General features: G+C 44.0%; 1 protein-coding gene across 3 annotated transcripts in view; it reads left to right on the top strand.

The window, feature by feature from the left end:
• TUFT1 (tuftelin 1) overlaps positions 1-21,756 on the top strand; it is a 41,832-nt gene that overhangs the window by 2,941 nt on the left and 17,135 nt on the right. The window contains exons 2-6 of one of the 3 annotated variants that reach the window (XM_069090002.1): positions 8,017-8,118; positions 8,496-8,582; positions 10,075-10,164; positions 13,087-13,158; positions 15,406-15,519. In XM_069090002.1, coding sequence (XP_068946103.1) covers positions 8,017-8,118; positions 8,496-8,582; positions 10,075-10,164; positions 13,087-13,158; positions 15,406-15,519 — 465 coding nt within the window. The remainder of the gene's footprint in view (positions 1-8,016; positions 8,119-8,495; positions 8,583-10,074; positions 10,165-13,086; positions 13,159-15,405; positions 15,520-21,756) is intronic. The other 2 variants (XM_069090003.1, XM_069090004.1) reach the window with 2 other exon arrangements.

Below are 21,756 nucleotides of genomic sequence, written 5' to 3'. Positions count from 1 at the left end.
AAGTCTGGTGAAGCCAGTAGGCCCCTCCTCACATAATTTTAAATACATAAGGTTAAAATAAGATTAAAATACGTAAGATAAAATATAGAAGATATATAAAATAAGATTAAAATATATAAGATTACTAAAGAAGCCAATTATATTGAAATATAGTTATCAAAATTTTAAAAAAGAAAAAAAAACACCTAAGTTCCTGGACTTGGGTTAAGAATTCCTGACCTTAGACTATTATTAGAAGGAGTTTTCATTTCTTGTACACAGTAGGATGGGAGCATGCTAGACAGGGAAGAACTGATCCAGCATTTAAAATTCATTATACATTAACTATGCCTAGATAATTGAGCTGCCTTATAGGTGAAGTGTTTGGAATCTTATGTTGCTCTGATTACCTTCTTTACCTTTTTCTCCGCCCTGGTTCTGTCTTCCTTTTGTTGATTCAGATGCCCCTCTCCCCTTTAAGTGGGTGGAGGAAAGGAGAGGTTTGAGAGGGGCTCAGAATGGATACAGAACTGTGGTTTAAAAAAAGAAAACAACACCCAAGAATTTCTACAATTGTGATATCTCAGCCCCACTAGGTAAAACTGAGGCCACTTTTTTGTGTCTTGGTAGACTAGACCACTGAGCCTGCTTTCTCTGGCCTTTTTCTTTTCTACATTTTCTCCTCACCTTGTGCCCCAAGCAAGGTCTATGCATACCGAAAGAACCCAGGACTTGGGTTCAAAATAGGGTTCAGTATGTACCTGTGAGGCCTTTGGTAAATTGATTTTCTCTGTGTCTCAGTTTCCTCACCTGTAAAAATGAAGAGGTTGAACTCAAAGAGAAAAGAAATCTGATATAATAATGTGTACTGCAGGATTAATGACTTATCTTTCTGAAGTACATTTTTGTGTTAAAAGGAGTCAGGTGGAAGATGATGCTTAAGCCAAAGGCACGGATTTCCCATATTGTTGGAATTTCAGGCATCCGTGATAAAGGATGGAGGAGATATTTGGGGGATGAGTCCATTGCTTCCTAGCTAGATGACTGTCTATACTACTTATGCCTTGGGCTCTACCAGCTTCTCCCCATAGTCTGCTCCTTCCTCCCATGTTGGTAGCCTAGAATGCATAGATTGTTAGAATGAGATTTAATGTAGTCTAACCCTCTAATTTGGCAGATGGAGGACCTGAGAGTCCCATAAGCAGAGAGTGACAGATATGAGACTTGACACCATGTTCCCAGTTTCATAAATACCATAATTGATCTTGCTAAGCTTGTCAGGCTTTGGAGCTAATTAGGCCTAGGCTCTGCAGAGAGGTGAGAAGAGTGTATGGTGGAGTTCAAGATAAGAGAGTTCAAGCCTTGGAATTAGGAAAACCTGGGTTCAAATTCTGTCTCAGATATTTACTAACTTTGTGACCTTGAGCAAATCACTCTGTGAGCCTCAGTTTCCTCATCTGTAAAAAGTAGAGAGCATAAAGATAACATGAAATAATGCTTATGAAGGGCTTGTGTCAGCTATGAATGTTATTATTGTCCTCAGATCTCTTCTTGTTAGAAGTTCAGATGGAACCAGTCTGAGGACAGGTTGTATTGTTCTTCTATAATTAATGTCCAGAAGCTTATTGCACAGGTGGATAAAATTATGTTCTTTGTGATTGATTATTATTAGTTGGCATAAGAATGATAATGAGGACGACCAGGGAAGGAAGGGTTACATAATCCCTACGTATTTCCTCAGGGTGGAGGTGGGGTGTGCACCCCAATAGTTTCGGTTCCAAACACATGTACAGCTGGTAATTGTCGTGCATGCTTCTCTGGGTCATGGCACTAGAGTCCCTTATGAAATAACATAGTTTCCTGGGGTGGGGGATGGGATGGAGGAACCCATAACTGAAATTTGATCCTGGTTGGTTTGAGGGGGGAAGAGAAGAAAATAGGTATGGGATCATGGAGAAATAAATAGTAGTCTTCTTTGAAGAAAGAGAAGAAGAAGGCAGTTTCATTCCTGACATGGTGAAGAGCAGAGGAAAATATCCAATTTCCCCACTCTTGGCTAGAATGACATGAAACATCTCTTGGATCATCTCCCAGCTGTTGCTGGAGAAAGCATTTTGACAGAGAAATGTTGAACACAATCCAGGGCTCCTTCTGACTTGGAATGTGGGACACAGGTAACCTTCAGGACAAACAAACTTAGAAATTGTGCATCAATATTAAATTGTGGTTGGAACTCTCTACAAGCAGTCTCTTTTCCCGTTTCCATGTTCCCAGTAACTATCTCCTATACAGATGTCTCTAGAGAATGAGAGGCTCACCTGTGTCCCTACCATCTTCCTTTCTGGTTTCCTTGTACCTCTTCCACCAGTTCCTTATTACTTGGGGGGAGCCCGCCCAAATGTATGTTTGCCACCCAGTCCTATATTTGCCCCTAGGAAGATTTGGGGGTGGCTAAAAGAAAACCAGTCAATCAGTAAGCAGTTATTAAGTGTCTGTTAGGTGCCTGGCACTGTGTTAATTACTTTCAATGGAAGTCGTACTTGAGCTGAGTGTTAGAAGAAAAGTTCAGGTGAGGGGGAGTGCAGTCCAGGAATTGGGGGGACATTGGTGCAGAGTCACAGAAACAGGAGATGACCTTTTGTGGGTGAGGAATAGAGAGGCTTGTTTGTAGGGTGCAGGAGAGTGATGAGTATCCAGTGGTGGGGTTAGGGGCAAGGGTGGAGGATGATATATGGGGGCCAAGTGGTGAAAGCCTTTCAAAGCTGAACAGAGGAGTTTGTTTCTGATTTATCCTAGATGTAACAGGGAACCATTGGCGTTTATGGAGTAGAAAAGTGACACGCCATGGACAGATGCCACTTAGGGCTTCAGTCTAGAGGGTAAGCTGAAACAGGGGAAGACTTGAGACAGGGATCCAATTCAGAATCTGTTCCAATAATCCAGGCAAGACGTAATGAGGGTCCCAACCCAGGGTGGTTTCTGTGTGGGTCAGATGCAAGAGATGTGATCAACAGAAAAGCCAACATTGGTGTCACTGACTTTTCTGGATGTGTAGTTGTGAGAAACGAAGGATAAAGGTTCTTTGTGTGATGAGGCTAAACAAAGGGCAACTTCTGCCCCAGTGAGCCTGGAATGGGGACAAAGGTGGACAGTCTTCAGTAGGTGAGTAGGAGTGAGAGAGCCTGGGCCCCAAGGGTTTCCGGCCCCCTAATAATCCCTTCTGCCTTTCTTCCCTTACTTTATGGAGCTATCATTATGCTATAACCCCTGGGAACAGGAGCTAGACAAGTGGTTGATTATCCCCATTTCTTAGAGTGGGAAAAACTGAGCTGACCACAAAAGCATCTAGTGAGGCTGGAGGGATCTTTTGGGACAGCTGGATCCCAGGAGCTTTCAGACATCTATATCCCTATCCCTGAGTTTTTCCTTCCTTATTATATCCTACAAACCTCTTTGTTCCCACACATTTCTGGCCCTGTTAGCTTTCACGCTTGGAGAAGAGGAGCCCTGGAATCCTAAGTCCAGGCTTAGTGTCCCTCTGCATATACAAATTAGATTTTTTGGGTTGTGAGAACCCCTGGGGCCTCATTGTTTATTTCTTCTCTCTCTCGCGTCAGAATCTCTAACCTCTTAGCTATGTGTTTACCCCCTCCTCGCTTCTCCAGTCTTTGGGGACTGAGTCATAGGTTGGAGATTTGTTTGAACAGAGCCAAGAGGCTGTCTGTAATTTGAGGGTGGCAGTGCTTCTCCCCAAGAATATTTACAGGGCTACCTGCCTCTTGATTAGCCACTGTGGATTTTCCCCTCAAAAAGAGGATACTTCCACTCTTGCCTTGAAGCTGTGGGATCATCGGTCCTTCTAGCTAATGGGCAATTGTCCCTAAAACTCCAGGTTGGGATGTTTTGTGTATTAAGGGCACGCACCATCTGCTTGAGAATATGCACGTAATGTAACATTACAGGGATTATTGCACAGTTGGGTAATGTGTTTGAGTGAGTTGTTTGGGGGGTGGGATTAGGGAGGAGAGTTGGGATGTAACTTGTTAATAGAATATAGTCATCTCTGGATTATCTCTGATCCTAAGGGATGATGATCTCTTTTTAGCCATTTGTTTCAGTGCCTCTTGTTATTGTCCAGTCATTTCAGTCGTGACCGACTCTTCATGACCCCTTTTAGGGTTTTCTTGTCAGAGATCCTGGAGTGGTTTGCCATTTCCTTCTCCAGCTCATTTTATAGATGAGGAAACTGAGGCAAACAGGATGAAGTGACTTGCCCAGGGTCACACAGCTAGTAAGTGTGTCTGAAGCCAGATTTGCACTTGGGTCTTCCTGACTCCAGGGCCAGCACTCTATCCACTCTACTACCTAGCTGCCCCAAGTTTCAATGTCCCCCTAAACTCTCCTTGTGTATGCTCTGCAGACAGCATCATGGTGTGGTGGAAAGAGAACTAAATTTGAATTAAGAAGACCTGGGGTTCTATAATCTTGAATGAGTCAGTAACCTGACGCCAGCCCCCATAGATATCCTCCTAATTCCCTCATGGCTAAAATGATTAAGTCATTTCCAAGGTCTCTGTTAGCTGAAAATCCTGTTGATCCTATAAAGCAAACCAAAGAGGTTGAGTCTTGCCTTCTGGTAGAGTTTCTGAGGAATAAGGAGGGAAATGGAAGGCTCTTGGCTTGTCCCTAGTCTGGCCCTCAGAAGTGCTTGCATCTCCCACTGCATCTGACTGTCGTGGCAGCCGGCTCTGTCTAATCCCCATTGCACCTACTAGTGGGATCTGGCGTGGTAGGTGGAAAACTCTTGTGGGTTGCCCCGAAATGCCTCCTTTCTATCTCCCTTAGCAACCCCTTTGGTAACACCAGCAAAGTGGTTTATTTACCAGCCATGAAAGATTAACCAAGACAAAGAGGGAATAGAGAATGTTGTTTTAACTCTTTGGTTAAGGTTAATGAAGAGGAGGGGGTGGATACCTCTTGAGAACAAAAGAATAGATTTTAGAGTGTAATTTGAGACGTGTTAAGTCCAGAGTAATGGGGGAGGGGAGGGGAAGTTAGACTGGATTTTAGGGACAAAGGAGCAGTTGGTGATATTGAAAGAGAAACTTCATACGATCTTATCTTTTCGCCCCACCCCCCAACAATTTAGATGAGACAACAACCACAAAATATAAAAAGTCAGTGGAGAGAAGTTGAGAATATTTGGAAACCCAAGCATTTCTCACCCTTCTGGATAGTTTTAGGTGTTGTGTCTTAACCAGAATCAGCGGAATAGATATAGGGACCCCACAAGGCCCTTCTACCACAGGTCTTCCATGATTTTCTAATCCAGAGGGGGTGGTTGTGGATAAAAAAAAAAAATTTGTTCTTGGCCATAGTGGCTGGCGGAGATACCACCTTTGTTTTTTCCTGCTGACTGGGGATGCCCCAGCATTCCCTAGCTGCCTGCAGGGAAGAAAAGATGAATTTGGATCTGAGAACATGTTTGTGTCCGTGGGGGAAAAAGAGTTGGCAGCAAGTTTAGCTACTTTGAAATTGTTTCCTTGTCATCTTTTCATAACTAGGTTTATGAACTGGAAGTCACAGTTGAACATTAGACATTGCTGGTAAAACCACAGAACAATTTGAGAGTTGGGAAGGACCTTAGAGGCCCATAGGGACCTGGCCAAGAAGCCTGTCTCTTAACCTCCCTCATGGTTGGTCCTTTGCCTTTTTGGGAAGCCTATCCTCCATTGAGGGGGAGCCCCCACTTCCTGCATTCCAGAGACATTCAGGGATTTGGACAAGGCTTCAGTTTAGTAGTGAGAACAAGGAGGAACCTAGGATTTTGGATTGCCAGTATTTTGATATTGTCACATACCATGTTGTTCTCTGCTGTCACCACATTCTACCTTTAGTCTCTCAAACACCATCCTCCTACCAGTCATTCTGTTCTTATGTTATTTTCTAACTCAAGATTTTGCTAAAGTAGCTTTTTAAATTTTTCTGTATTTGCATAAAAAAATGCTAGTTTGGAAAGAGGCTGGTTCTTAAAGAAATCACTCAATTTTTTTTGCTAGGCTCATTATTGTTAGGATAATTTCTTTTTCTGAATTTAATGAATGCCCCTCTCTCCCAAAAGGGAGACCATTTCCATATTTAAAGTAGAATAGAAAGAAGATTATATATAAAACAATAAATCTCTATTATGAATAGCTTACTTTTCAAAGCATATGCTAAATTCAGCATGGTACTTTCAAAATTGTCCTGCTTATTTGCATTTTCTTCTGAACCTCCTTCTTTAAAAACATGTTTCAGTAACCCTCCGTTTCATTCATTCATTTCCAACACTATGGCTAGGTCCCTTCTTTCCACTAAGCCCTTCCCCCCAATAAATAATGAAAAAATCCTTATAGCAAATAAATGATCAAATACAACAAATCTCCATGCATTTGTCGTGTCTAAAAATGCATGTGTCATTCTGCACCTTGAGTCAGTCACTTCTCTGTCAGGAGTGGGGCAGCATGCTTCCTCATTGGTCCTCTGAAATCATGGTTGGTTACTGAACTGATCAGAGTTCTTTAGTCTTCAGTCTTTTCTTTACAATGATGTTATCACCATAGAAATCCTTCTTCCAGTTTTGCTTACGTCACTCTTTGTCAGTTCAAGCTACTCTTCTCAGGTTTCTTTAAAATCTTTTTTTTTGTAGGATGATTTCTGTGTGGCAGATGATGGAGAGTAGGAATCACATTCAAGTGCCCACTATTATTTTAATTTAGAAATATTCTTTTTTTTTTTTTTTTTTGCTTTTTGGAGGATAGTTGGGGCTAAGTGACTTGCCCAAGGTCACATGGCTAGTTTTTGTGTTAAGTGTCTGAGGCTGGATTTGAACTCAGGTCCTCCTGACTCCAGGGCTGGTGGTCTGTTCACTGTGCCACCTAGCCACCTCATTTTGAAATGTATATATAAATATATATATATATATATATTTTTCTTTTTGGAGGATAATTGGGGTTAAGTAACTTGCCCAAGATCACACAGCTAGGTTTGTGTGTGTGAGTGTGTTAAGTGTCTGAGGCCAGATCCGAACTCATGTCCTCCTGACTCCGAGGCCAGCACTCTACTCACTGCGACACCTAGCCACCCCCATTTAGAAATATTCTTAATGTTTACACCCATTTCAAGAACTTCTATCAGGGATGGGAGGCTGGATCCAGAATGGGAAAGTGAGAGGGCCAGAACATTTCCCTTCCTTGGAATGTCTGCCAGGCCATGGAGATGAACATAATGGCCTTTCTCAGAGAGGCCTTCAACCAGAGATGTGGTGTCTGTAGACTGGTCTGAGCCAGGGCTATATTGGAGTCATGTGGTGCTTCATTTCTTCCATGAAGGCAAAGTCAACTTTCTCAGACTCACTCTTTGGAATGATCCCTCAGGTGATCTTCTCGAATGCATATATTTTCAAGACATATGTCATGAAGGCAGAGGATATCTGGGGTTCTGGCAGCCAAATTCCTGCCTTATCATGGCACAATCTCCTTCCTTTCTAGGCTGTTTCCTTTCCCTCTATCCCTCCGTGACTTCGTGGAAACATGTCTGCTGTTCTGGGCTTGGGGTTACTTTTCCCTACAAACACTTCTAGCCAAGCCTTCTAGAAAGCAATGATTTTGGAATCATTTGGGGGAAAGTCTACCAAAGGAAAATCTGAATCTGTGATTTCTATTAATTTTTCCCAAGTATCTTTGCTGATGTTCAGTCTCAGTCATGTCTGACCCGTTGTGACCTTTATCTTTGCTGATCCTTGGCCTGTTATAACCTGATCTAGTGGGAAGGGCATTGGGCTTGAGTTTCTTCAGTGAAATGACTTTGACATCTTGCTGAGATACTAAAATGGACTTGATGTTAAGTTTCTTTGGTGGAGACAGTAAGAAGAACGTTTTAGACATTTTTGAGGAACAGGTTTTCTGTGTTGGTGTTGTGTTGAGAACCATTTGTCCTATGCTAGTTAATTTGCTTTGGTTATGTTTTATTTGAACTTCTCCCCTTCTCTCCCTTTAGGCAGTTGGGAAGTCCTACACAATGGTGTCTAGCAGATCCGTTGGCCGTTCCCTGGCATCAGAGCTGGTAGAGTCTAATGATGGGCATGAGGAAATCATCAAGGTAAGTCCTATCTCCCTTCCCTATCACCCTCCGTTTTCTCCCCACATTTCATTGGAGTCAGAAAAATGGCAAGGGGGCTGATGTTGCAAAAGCAATCTTACAGTTGGAAAGTGGAAAGAATTTCCAGGATCTGAGATGCTGGAACAAATGGCCACCTCCTCTGGAGATCTCCAAGAGAAGGGCTGGTGGTGACCGCCTGGCATGACTTAGGTACAGTACCTGACTGAAGCAGGAGAATGTATTAGATGACCTTGCCAGGTTCCCTCCAGATCTTATATATTTATTGAAAAACAGTAGGTACTGGGATGGGGGTAGTTGGTGGGCCTGGTTTGACTGTGATTCTTTGTAACCAGAATGGTTTCATTCCCCAAATTTAGGTTTACTTAAAGGGGAAAACTGGTGACAAAGTCATCCATGAAAAGAATATCGATCAGCTGAAAAGTGAGGTTCAGTACATCCAAGAGGTAGGTAGCCTTTTCTTTATTGTGGAGGGCATTGTTTCCCATTAAAGTTTGAAAGATTGAAAGCTCCTTAGAGAAAAGCCTGTCTTATACCTAGCACAGGTTTTACATTAAGTAGGCCCTTTATGGAATGAATGAATGAACGAATGAACGAATGAACAAACCAGTTTTAGAATGTGAGTGGAACCAGGGCTTGGGGCCAAGCTCAACCTTCGACTCTCTGTACCCCAGTTGGCTTATATGTTTTTCTTCTCTTTCCTCTTCTCAACCCCAATTCTTTCAAACTTGCATGAGCCTGTCAAGTTCACTATTTGTGTTGTTGAGTGTTTTTAGGACTTAGCTGCTTGATTCCCTTCTCCCTTCCACTCCCCAAATACCCCAGATTTGTAAGCTGATACTCCCTCAAGTAAAAGCCATGCTTGTCACCATTGACCCTGCAGAAGGCAAATTAGTCAGCAGGTGTTTGTATTCAGTCTGTGCTCAGGATTATGCCAGACATATTGTCAGGCTATTGGTTTGAACGATCTTTCTGTTCCTTCTAAAATTCATTCATTAAAAGGCATGAATTAAGACCTGAGCTATTTTCTGAGAAGACCTTGGATGAGGTTAGGTAAGAGGCATCTTTGGAACTTGAAAATATAATTTAGAATATGTCATTTTACTTTATCCACGTGTGGAGAGGGGATATCTAGGTGGCAAAATGGATAGAGCTCCAGGCCTGGAGTCAGGAAGACTCATCTTGCTGAATTCAAATCCTGCCTTAGATACTTACTGAGCTGTGTGACCCTGCGCAAGTCACTTAACCCTGTTTACCTCAGCTTTCTCATCTGTCAAAAGAGCTGGAGAAGGAAATGGCAAACTACTCTAGTATCTCTGCCAAGAAAATTCCAAATGGGGTCACAAAATATTAGACATGACTGAAAAACAAAAATGTGTGAATAGAATGTATGCTCCCTGAAAATAACTGCTTCATTTTTATCCTTCTGTCCCCAGCACCTAGTGCAGTGCCTAACACAGTGCACTTGATAAATTCTTATTGATTGATTTGATTAGCTAACTTTTGTGCATTTTAGATAATGGGTTGTTGATTTACTCTATGTTTTTTCAATCCATGCCCCATTGTCAGTCATTTTCCAGGGAATGCAAATCTATTTTAATGACAACTCAAAGTAAATCTGCCAAAACTAATCCAGAGTGATTTTTTGGATTATATTATTTTGATTATGATGTTTGGAATTTCCTACAGAATAGCTTCCCTACCTACTCATCAAGGTAGAGAGTCAAAAACTGACTTTTTGTGAGTCAGTGGAGGTATTGGGAACTTGGCATATTCCCTGAATTCCAAGCATATCTGGTTAAAATATTTGTCCCTCCTGATTGTCTCTGGATTGGCAATGGGGACCCCATAAATGAACCAATCTAAGCATTCCATTCTCTCCCTCCCCCCAGCCTTTCCCACTTCCCCCAGCTAAAAATCACTTGCCCTCCCCACCAGGCTAGGAGCTGTTTGCAGAAACTTCGGGAGGATATAAGCAACAAACTTGAGAGAGACTCGAGGGACTTTCCTCAGCAACAGGAGATGCAGGTAACTAATGGGAATTGTCTCCTAGTTTACCCCTAGCACTAGGTTCTCAGTGGAAAGATGGGATTGTTTATCATCTGAAAAGAAGCAGATAGTACCAAAATAATACTTAGTGTTTGTGGATCTTCTGTGAATCATGTGGTGAGAGGGGAGATAAGAATGTAAGCAATCCTGCCTTCAGGGAGCTTACAATCTGGGGAGCCAAAAATAAATGTGTGCACACCTGCATCTGTGTCTGTGTGTAAACACACACACACACACATACGCATGTATGCTCCCTGTCTCATTCTCTATTCAGGTACATACACATAGCTAGGTGTATCTCGTTATGCAATGTACTAGTTCCCAAAACATTGTGTAAAAGTTTAATTTTTGTAAATCGCATAATCTTCAAATTCGCTATTTAAAGAAATCCTATAATTGCTGTAAAGTGATGAATTTTTTTCACAGAGTGGAGAATCTCTCCTTAACCTTTTTTCCAAATTCAGATTCTCACATAATGAATATATAAATAATGAAAGACTGCTAATATAGTTACAGAGCTATTTTATCCATTCATTCATTTATTTATTTTAATGAGTTGGTAAACAGAGCTGTCCCCAGGAGAGAAGTCTTTCCTCCACCATCTAGCCCTCCATCTTCTTAATCAGAGTCTGGTTTCCAGAAGAAAAGCTGACACTTGTATATCCCCTTAAAGTTTACAGTGTCCTCCGCAGGTGATCTCCTTGGATTCTCACAGCAACCCTGGAGAGGTTGATACAAACAGGTGTTAGTCTCTCCATCTAGGTCCAAGGCTAAGTGTGACTTGCCCATTGGCCACCCGACTAGGAAGTGTTAAAAATGGAGTTCAAACCCATGTCTCCCATGATAATGTATAGAACACCTAGTATGTGCCAGGCATTGCATTAAGCACTTTAAAATGATTGTCTCATTTGATCTTCACAATAATCCTGGGAGGTAGGTGCACTGTTACTATGTACCCCATTTGACAGATGAGGAAACTGAGGCATATGGAGATTGTCCCAATGTGATTGTCCAAGGTCACAGAGCTAGTATGTGTCTGAGATGCCTCTGTCCACTACCCCTCTTTCTCCACTATTGGAGCATCTTGGGCCCTGTATCCATTTAGCCCCCTTTGGGGCCCTGTTCTGCCCAGGTGGTCTAGTCACTAGGGAAGCTGTACCCATTAAAATCATGGACTCTAGTCCAACCCTCTCATTTTGTAGCCTGGAGAAGAACGACATAGCTAAGGCTCGACAGTCAGCCAGCTCCCCGAACTCCCAACGTGGCACTTCTGACAGTCGCACCTTCACTAACATTCGGGAGACATGGAACAGACTATCAAAACCATCTGAAAAAAAGCATATAATACTGTAGCAGCAAGCACCCTGGAGTCCCTAGGGTGGCTGCTCACATAGGTTCTTGGATCTGCTTTGATAAAGGAAAGCAACTCAAAATGGGTTAACAAGCTTACTTTAATCAGTCAGACGTAGATCGTTTACCTTGTTCAGGGAAAAAGGTCAGCACCCTTATCAAGACAGAAACAGATCAAGTAGACAGCTTTCCAAACTGTCCAGCCATTACATCCATACCCAGTCAACATCTGGGTTTTTCAAAGCCGGGGGACTCTCAACAACGGCTTCCCAGAATTCAGATCAAATCACAGAACACTTCTCAAAGTGAGTCCCAAAACAAAGCTACACATCAGGGCTTATATAGCCTTCTCCTGGCTCAGAGAATGTAACAACCTTTTGGACCCACTGGCCAATCAAAAAGTATCTACTGAAAAACAAGCTTCTCACCCCAGGCTTCAGGTGCACTTTAGCCTAGGGGCAGGGAAGATCTTCAAAATTTGCATTCCCATTACAAATACCAAAATAATTCCTGTTTAGTGTGGACGTTACATATATGTGTGTGTCTGTAAACACACATAACATATATGTATGATTACAGATTGTAGAATGTGGATGGGAACACGTTTTCTAGAGGATATAGATTATAGAGCACATATGTAAATATATACAATACAGATTGAAGTTTATATGCAAACATATGATATAGATTGTAGAATACATGTAAACATGCACATATGTGTAGATGTGTATATATTTGCATGATAGAAACTATAGAATATACATGCAGACACACATAACATAGTATATATCATACAGATTGTAGAATGTATATGCAGATGTGTATGTGTATGGATGAGTGATTCAGAATGTTAGCTCCCTGAGGACAAGGACTGTCAGTTTTTATAACACATGCTTGATACATGTTTGTTGAATTAAATATCTAATGCACATGCAGTCCACATAGGAATGTGTGTGCATGTCTATGTCTGTACTCTGCTATGAAGGCACCCTGTTCTCCTGATGGCATGTTGCTGACTGCTGAGGGGCAGCAGGTAGTGTGGTGCTTTGCAGGGAAGTAGGAGAAGCCCAAGCCTGGGCCATGAGAAGGCTGCCAGCAGATCGTTTTCAGAGCTGTTAACTTGTGAACCAGCTTTGTTGTCCCCGTTCAGAAGCTCCCAGAGTTGTACCAGGCAGTGTGTTAGGAGGCTGTAAATGCCACCTTCCAATATTCTCCTCTCTCGGTGTGTGCCAGACTTTTTCTAAATTCTGGGGGCAGAGGAAAGTCTGAGTGTTGGCTACAAGCAGACGCTTGCATTCAGTGAGCTTCAGGGATCGGGGCCAATTCATAGTTTCCTCACTGGGAAGGTTTTTGCTGCTTGTTTTTCTGAGCATAGCAGTGAGCAATTAGGTCATCCTGCTCTGTCTCCAGCAATACCAGCCCCCCACCCCTCACTTCTAGAAAGTCTAGAAAGACTTCTGAAGTCTCAGAGGGCTCTGATGTTTCTGAGAAGGCTGCTCCACATCAGGGACTGTGCCAGCCCACTGACTTCCTTTTTTCCGCTTTGGACAGGTGCTCTTGGAGGAGCCAAATGACTTTAGGCAGTCTTCCACTTCACTGTACAAGACGCCTTCTGAGACCCTGGTAGGTAATGACAAAGGGCAGCTCCCTTGGGGACCCAGACACTGCTTCTTCCCCTGCTGGTGCTGGGGGCGCAGAGAGGGCTCACCTGAGGAGCTTTCCTCTCTACAGCCATTCTCTTCTGCTGGGTCATTACAGGAAGTGGCCCTTTGTAGAGGCTGCAGCATGAGCCATATGCTCTGTTGATGTCCAGTTTGAGGATGCAGTGAGTATTTTCACTCCCTTTAAATAGGAGGCAGGAAAAGGAGGGTAGAGAATAAGCATTTGTGTAATGCCTACTATGTGTCAGAATAAGCACTTATGCAAACTTTCTTATTTGATTTGAGCCTCACAACACCCTGGTGAAGGGAGGCGGGGGGGGGGGGGTAGGTGCTTTTATTATCCCCATTTTAATGGAAGAAAATGAGGTAAAGGTTAGGTGACTTGGCCGGGGTCACACAGCTAGTAAGTGTCTGAGGCTGGATTTGAACTTGGGTCTTTCTGACTCTATGCACAGTCTACTACACTACCAACTGCCTGGATGGGCTTTTTGGAACCTCCCTCCTCATCTCCTCCTCCCCCACCTCCCCTTCCTCTCTGCATTTCACTACCATGTTGGGGTAAGCAGTTATAATGATACCTTTTATTATTTATCTAGACCCTTTCTTCTCACAACCTCAAAGCTCTGCCAGATGTTATCTTGCTTATCTTTGTGGTAGCCCTGGGAGGCAGGGAGAGGCTGGTATTTCTTCTCTCCAATTTGTAGTTGGGGAAACCGAGGCTCAAAGAGATTTAAGGGACCTGCTTCTTGACTTACAGGATCAAGGACTCGATCACAGGGTTGTCTTCTTCCAGCTAAGTGCTTGAGGAGGGAGACTAGCCCCTTGGAGGCTCAGGGCTAAAGACCCTGGCATTGAGACAGCATAGTTTGGGCTCATGATCTTACATGCCAACTCAGCCAGCTCTAACCACCAACCCACGGCTGGGTGTGGCCAAGCTCAAGCCAGGCATTAACCCTTGATGGGAGAATGTGGAGGAGAGGGAACGTCTCTTACTTCATAGCGAGTCACCACCCTTCTTCAACCAACTGGATGTTGGTATGGGATGAAAAAGGCTTAAAAGGCTGCTGTAGGTCTAGATTTTATAGAATAAAATTTGGATTCAGTCAAAAGGTCACACTTAAGGATCTAGAAAGTCACATGGGCCTGAAGCCCACAGGTTCCCCACCCCTGGCTCTAGGTGCATTCTAGTGTAACAGGAGAGTTATAGTCCCTGCCTAAGGGAGCTTCTAAACTCTAGGAGAGAAAAGTATCCCCAACCAACAGTGATGAGGGAGTCATTTGGTCCCTGCCCTCAGGAAGGAGAAGTTTGATTGGGGTGGGGATTGGAGGGGGTGGGGCAAGTTGGAATAAGACCTATATTTGAGCATAATAACTTTTATTTTGAAAAAAAAACACATGAATTTTGATTTTAAAAATTTGTTTTGCTTGCTATCTAAGGGAGGAAGGAGGGAGAGAATTGAAATTTGAATTTTTTTAATGGTAAAAATCGTTTTTACATGTAATTGGAAAAAAATGTTTTTCGAAAAATATTTTTAACATTAATTTTTAAAAATTTTCAGTTTGGAATTCTTTCCCTCCCTCCAGCCAGCCCCTGCCTCACTCATTGAGGAAGGAAGCAATATGACCCCCTTTATACATGTGAGGTCATGCAAGCCATATTTCCATTTTAGCTTGAGAACATAATAATTGACATGTGACCCCTTAAACCTTACAAAACGCTTTATATGTGTTATCTCCTTTGAACTTCACACAGACCTTTTAAGGGGAGGAGGCATTGTCTCCATTTTACATGAAACTGAGGTTTAGGAAGTTTCAGTGCCCGACCCATAGTCATATACCTGGTAAGTGTTAGAGGCAGGATTTGAACCCGGGTCTTCTTGATTCCTGGTCCAGCTCTAGTCCCTCTGCTGTGCTTTCTCCCTCATGAAAAAAGACATAAGCATGTTTCATAAGAAACCCTTTTGTAGGGATAGTTTAATGCCATGTTGAAAATGCACCTAAATGCTCAGGATACCTGGGGTGAAGGGGCAACCCAGAAGTGGGTTGGGCTCGTTGAGGTTTGGTCCATCTGGTGTCTCTGACCAGTTCTTTTATTCGGGTGGATGCCTTATGGGGGCAGGCTGGCCAGTACATCTGTTTGCCGGAGTCCCAAGGACAGTTGTGTTAACTTTTGTGCCTCCCTTCCCTTAACGTCAGTGCTTGGTTACAGGAACAAGATTATCAAAATGAAGACCCCGAGAGCTTGAAGGAAACCATCCGGAATCTGCGTGCTAAGCTGCAGGAGGCTGAGAGGGAGCACCAGTCGGACAGGGTGCTTTTTGAGGTGAGGATTCCTCAGCCCACCTGTCGCCCATCTTTCCACTCTTGTTTCCCATTGCTTCCCTCTGTCCACTCTCCATTCTAGTCATGCTGGCTTGCTCGTTGCTCCCACACACACATTGCTCCATCCCCCACCTGTTTGCATAGGTGGTCTTGCCCGCCCCCCCCCCACACACACACCCCTTCCTCAGCTCAGTTATCAGTGAGTCCAAAATCTTGGAATGATTGCAGCTTTAGGCTCAGGACCTAGCCCCTGGACCGCCTTCTACTCCACGATTTTCATGATTCCCCCCAGTTGTGATAGTATTCTCTTCCAGATGGAATTGTTTGATATGTACTTTGTATAAATATTGCGTGTATTTTGCTCCCCCCCACCCCCAGTAGAATGTAAACTTATGAAGGCAGGGACTGGTTCCCAGTGTGCCTGGCAAAGTGCTTTGTGTAAATGTTGAGACAGACAGATGTTCAGTTGTTTCTGACTCTTCTTGGCAAAAATGCTGGACTGGTTTCTGCAGTGGATCAGGCACACAGAGGTTCAGTGACTTGCCCAGGGTTGCACAGCTAGTGAGTGTCTAAGGCTAGATTTGAACTTGGGTCTTCTGACGTCAGGCCCAGTGTTCAACCCACTGAGCCTCGTGGCTGCCTGCGGACGGACGGACATTACGTAAGTGTTTACTCTGTACCAGGGAGTACAGGGGATGCAGATATAAGCCAGCAGGACAGATAGGGCTTGAGGATTCCACTTTAGGATCTGAGGGGGTGACTGAGAGTGACGGGTCACCTTGAGCATGGGACACAGCAGCTTCCACAATATCTGCCATGCCCTTCTCTTGCCCGATGCCACCATATTGAAAATCAGGGGAATGCTATGAAGGTTGTCTTTATCACCTTTTCCCTCTCTTGGGTATGGTCACTGTTTTCTCAAGGACCTTGGCGCCACTTTGGTAGTCAACAGTTGAGTCTGTGCTCTTTGAAGGGGAGGGAGCAGTAATAAGGATTTGTCCCAAACGATGGGTAACTCAGAAGTCGTTTCTGTTTGACACAGGAATACATTACGCTCTTTAGCAGGCTTCTCTTTCCAAATGCATTTGACATAGACTAATACCAAAATCAGTTTGCAATCCCTGTGCATGCACTCACTTGTCATTGGGCCTGACCTATAGGTGAGGTTGCCAGGTGCCATTTTCCCAGGTCTGAGGACCAGGCCTTAGGTCTAGGAACAGACTGAGAGGCTGAGCTGCTCCTGCAGGAAAATGGGACTCAAGAATCCAGCTTCAAGTAGAGTCAGGAGAACTTCAGGGACTCTTGCTGACTTCCTAAGAAACTCTTGTCTAACACCAGACACTAAGACTATCTGTCTTCTGGATGCCCTGACAACCGGGCTCCATTCTTTCCTCAAGAGATAGAGCAGTGCTGACCAAGGATCTAAAAAGCGATCCCATGAGGTCCTCATGGAATGAATGAATGCATGAATGAATGAATGAATGAAATACTTGATAGAGAGCTGGTTTAGAATAGCCAGGAAGATCTGAGTTTAAATCCTGCCTCACACACTCACCAGCTATGTGATTCTGAGCAGGTCGCTTAATCTCTCAGCCCCAGTTTGCTCACCTGTAAAATGGGGATAATAATCATCACAGCGCCCACCTCCTGGGCTTGCAGTAAGGACAAAATGAGATGTTAGCTATGCTTGGCCAAGCGCAGTGCTGAGCCCTTGGGATATAAATGTGAAAGCAAAGATGGTCCCTGCCGTCTAGAAGCTTCTATCCTAATGAGGAAGACAGCCCAGGGGAGTGATGGTCTGGGATGGACACTTTGGTCCGGAATGTTTCAGAGATTGTGAGTGGGGCCATAGGCAGGTGGCTGACGTGCTTCTTCCAGAAATAGTGGCAGAGGGGATTTGATCATGGTTATGATGCTGGAGGCAGGAAAGAGAATTACAAAATATCAAGATGGTTGAGAAGATGGTGGAAAGTGGGGAACAGAGTGGGCCTCTCCATTTCTGCTCATAGAGTGCTTGGTGCTTTCCTCCATGATCACTGGATTCTGCTTTGGCAGAAGTTCCAGTTTAATGAAGAGGAAGGGAACTATTAAGGCGCCGACTCCTGCCTCAGTTTCCCTGTCGCTAAAATGATTTGTTTTTCTGGAATGATCAGAGATGAATATAAAGTTTTATTTGTGACTTCATTCTAAACATGGAAATATCTTTAAATGGTGCCAGCTCATTTCTGAGGCATCAGCCAGATTTTGCTGACACTGTCTTAAAATGGAAAAGGCAACCCAGAAGGGCTGAGCTACATACACTTGAGGGTCCCCTTCTATCTCCAGCACTCTCTTCTGCTGTTTTAAGGGTGGAGAATGGATGGAGCCTGGGGCTAAAAATTTGCTGCCTGTAATTCCAAGGGGATAACCAAGAGCTGATTATGTATTAAGATGGCTATTAATTAGCTCCTCCAGGCATAACACCAGGAGGAAGAGGAATCTGGGGCTGGATGGACTTTTTTCCCTGGGAGAGATTGCTAAGCCATGCCTATCACTGCTGACCAGGAAAAGTTGGAGATTATTTAGAAGAAAGAGAACTTGATCAGTTTGGGCCCTGTGAGCATGGGAGAGGCCTCTACCTCAGGATTTTTTTCTGGATTGCCAACCTTCCTTGGGCCACATAAAAGTGGCTTGAGTGAAAATGCCCAGCTCCACACTGGCCAGTAGCTGGCTTTTTCTTTTGCAGGCTCAGTGTTGACAGAATACTTCAGACACAGCATTCTATTTATACACCAGTAATAGAATGTGCTCTTTCAATGATATCTTTTCAGTGATGGGCATGGATTTGTGAGTCCCTTTTGTGACTAATGACAGCCACCGGGATTGAGAGTGAAGTGAGACCATGGAATATTTCTTTCCTTTGAATAAGAAATCACAGGCTCCCCTGTGATTAGATCTGTACCTTGACCTCGTCAACACCATTCAGTGCAATTCCACAAGCACGTATTAAGGTTCTGCTATGTGCCAGTCACTGTGCTTGGTGATGGAGGCACAAAGAGAAAAATAAAACGATCCCTGTCGTGCAAGAATTATATGAATATAAAATAATTTGCCTGGGGTTGGGGTGGGTGCTTATGAGGAGAATACCAACACCTGGGTGGAATGAGCTTAGGGAACACAGTTTAGAGAGCTCTGGGTTTTAAGTCAAGAAGACCTGAGTTTGAATCCTGCCTTAGTCAACATTTATTAAATGTCTGCTAGATACTATTCACTGTGCTGAGTGCTGGGGATAGCAAAATAATAGTCATTTGGCCATGGACAAGTCTGACCTCTCTTTTCAGCTGTGACTTCCTCTTCTATAAAATGGGGATACTGTTAATACCTCCCTCCCTAGTGGTAGTAGTAGCTGTAGTTATAGTGGTAGTAATGGTAACTAACTTAGTAGTGATGGTGGTGGTAGTACGGTAGTAGTAAACACCCTAGTAGCAGCATTAGTATAAGTGGTGGTGGTATTCATAGCAATAGCAGTAGAGGTGGTAGTGACCTTAGTGGTGGTGGTACATTTGTAGTAGGGGTGGCAATGGTAGTATAGTAGCATTAGCAGAGTAAAGTTGTAGTAGCAGAAAAAGGCATTGTATTAGGAGGTGGTGCCTGAGCTGGGACTTTCAGGGGATGGAGGATTCCATCAGCCAGAGGTGAGGAAGGAGAGCATTCCAGGCGCTAGGGAGGGCGCTACACAAAGCCCAAAGGCAGGAGTCGGAGCGGCCCATCCAGGGACCAGCACAGAGACTTGTGTGACTGGGACATGAGTCCGTGGAGGGCAGTAATGTGAGATAAGGTGGCGTTGGTAAGAGAAAGTCTGAGTGCTTGAGAGCCAGGCCAGGTGTTTTCCATCCAGAAGTTAGAAGACAAGAGAAACTTGTTTGGCCATCATGGTCATTTGGTAGTCGTCTCACCCTCTATCTTATTTGAATGATGCCCCTGACCTTTTCTAACCAAGATACTTTTTCGGTATATGTTTCTGGTTCAGAGAATTGATAGGGAGGGTGTGTGTGTGTGTGTCTGTGTGTGTCTGTGTGTGTGTGTATTTAATCAAGGTGCACGGTCACCATGAAAATCCAGTAACATCCATTCACTGTTACCAGGTGGAGTTTACTGCTAAAGATCTGCTCTTGATAGACAAAAACAGGGGAGATAATATGGCAAAAGAAAACCACCTGGATACTAAGCCTCTCTATCTCCTCCCTGAACCTGACCTAGGGAAGAGCTGGACCTGCTTGTTATTCTACTTTTACTACTCCTGGCCAGATCCTTTAGAGGCCATCTGGTTTCTCTCCTGTACCCAGCCCAACCTGGGTCATTTTATGTCAGAATTGTGGTGAAGTGTAAAGAACCCTGAGCTAGGCCAGTTTCCATGCCTAACTCTGCCTGTCAGTGGTCATACTTAAGGCAGGTCACTTCATGTCCCTGGGTGTCAGTTGTTTTTTTTTTAAATCTTTAAAATGAGGGTGTTAGGGGGCAGCTAGATAGTGCAGTGAATAGAGCACTGATCCTGGAGTCAAGAGGACCTGAGTTCAAATTTGACCTCAGACAACTTGACACTTACTAGCTGTGTGACCCTGGGCAAGTCACTTAACCCCAATTTCCTCACGTCCCCCCTCCAAAATAAGGGGGTTAGAACAAATGGGCTTTCCAGTCCTTAGCCAGTCTAAAATACTGGTTTTCTCTTACTTTAAAAAGAAAGAAAAAAAAGGAAAGAAATACTCCTTTCCAGATCATTCTCCCACTCACCCAATCAATACTTAGGAAATTCTTCCTGGTATATAATTTCATTCTTTCCATGTGCTGTTTTAGACATTGAAAAAGCACTAGAAAAGTACTGTGTAAAATATGCATGGCATAGGAAGTGTGCTAAGAGGGGAGAAGAGGGTGGCAGAGAGGAGAAAAGGGCTTGCTGGAAGCGGTGCAGGTAGGTAGTGAGTCCCAGAGGTGGGATTTGAATGAAGACCCCTTCCTGATTCTAGGTCTAGGCTCTGTTTACTAGACCTCCCCACCCCACCCCCAATGAAAAAAGACTTAAGAACATTTGGAAAGAATTGCCTCTGTAGGGACTGTTGACGCCAAGCATGGACCTGGGCCACTGGGACCACTGAAGGTGGATTAGGCTCATTGTGGCTTGAGGACAGTCGCGCTTGATGTTCCCGTGTGGATGCCCTCTCTGTGAGACTCAGGGATGATTCTAGTCTGGCCTGTCTGCCTCTGAATCTGAAAGGGAGCTCTTCATTTTGTTTACCCAGAGGGCAAGTCCACCAGTGTGAGCATTTGTGGACTTTGGGGAACCCGATATGTTTGTCTATGTAGCTGAGAATAGGTCTTGGCCCATTAGCACACTAGGGTCTCCATCTTTTACCTTTAAACTTAATATTAATGTGGTGGGTATTGGGGAGGGCATGGATAGGGGAGGAGAATCCCAGAAGTGTGTCTTTAGGGATGCTGATAAAACGTAAGCTTCTTGAAGATAGCTTGTCTTTGTACTCAACCCCATTGCCTAGAACAGTACCTGTCATAGTAGGCACATAACAAATGCTTGTTGATGGGTTGAGTTCGGCTCTAGCCCAGCAGAGTTATCTTGAAATGGGTAGGAAAAAAGCCTTGTTTCTCTTTTGTCCCATGCTCCTTCCAACAGCTGCCATGCAGTTTCCTTATTCAGGCTTTATTTTTTCCATTGCCTCATCCCCTGCTTTCTCAATAACGCAGGTCTGTCACCTCTGAGTTCTTGTCCACACTGAGCCATTCCTCAGATCTAGCATATCTAGCCGGTTACCCTAAATCGAGTTTTAGCCATCTCTTTCTCATCTCTTTCCTTCTTCCCCCTTTCACTGTAAGAAGCCTGGTTCAGGTCCTCATCACTTCCTGCCTGGACTGCTACAGTAGTCTCTCAGCTGGTCTCATTGCTTCCCTTTTCCCCTTTCCAGTCCGCCTTCCACACATGATGATGTCACTCTCCTCGTGGTAGGTGGCTCTCTGATCTTTCAGACAAAATTCTAACTCCTCAGTGTGGTGTTTAAGCCTCTGCCGTAATCTGACTCTCACCTGCCTTTCCAGACTTATATTACTCTCCTTTTATTTATTGTGTCCCAGCCCAAGTGGCCCACTCCCTTTTCTCCAGACTCCACATGGCATCTTTTGGCTTCCTGCCTTGGGCTGGAGTGTACTTCCTTGCCTCCTCAGAATCTCTAACTTTTCAAGGGGCAGACAC

This window comes from Petaurus breviceps, unplaced genomic scaffold (assembly GCF_028583685.1).
Source record: "Petaurus breviceps papuanus isolate PSGF00001 unplaced genomic scaffold, PetGlider_PUasm1.0 186, whole genome shotgun sequence".
Lineage (NCBI taxonomy): Eukaryota > Metazoa > Chordata > Mammalia > Diprotodontia > Petauridae > Petaurus > Petaurus breviceps.
The sequence above is the reverse complement of the archived record's forward strand: the minus strand, read 5'-3'. Positions and strand labels throughout refer to the sequence as shown.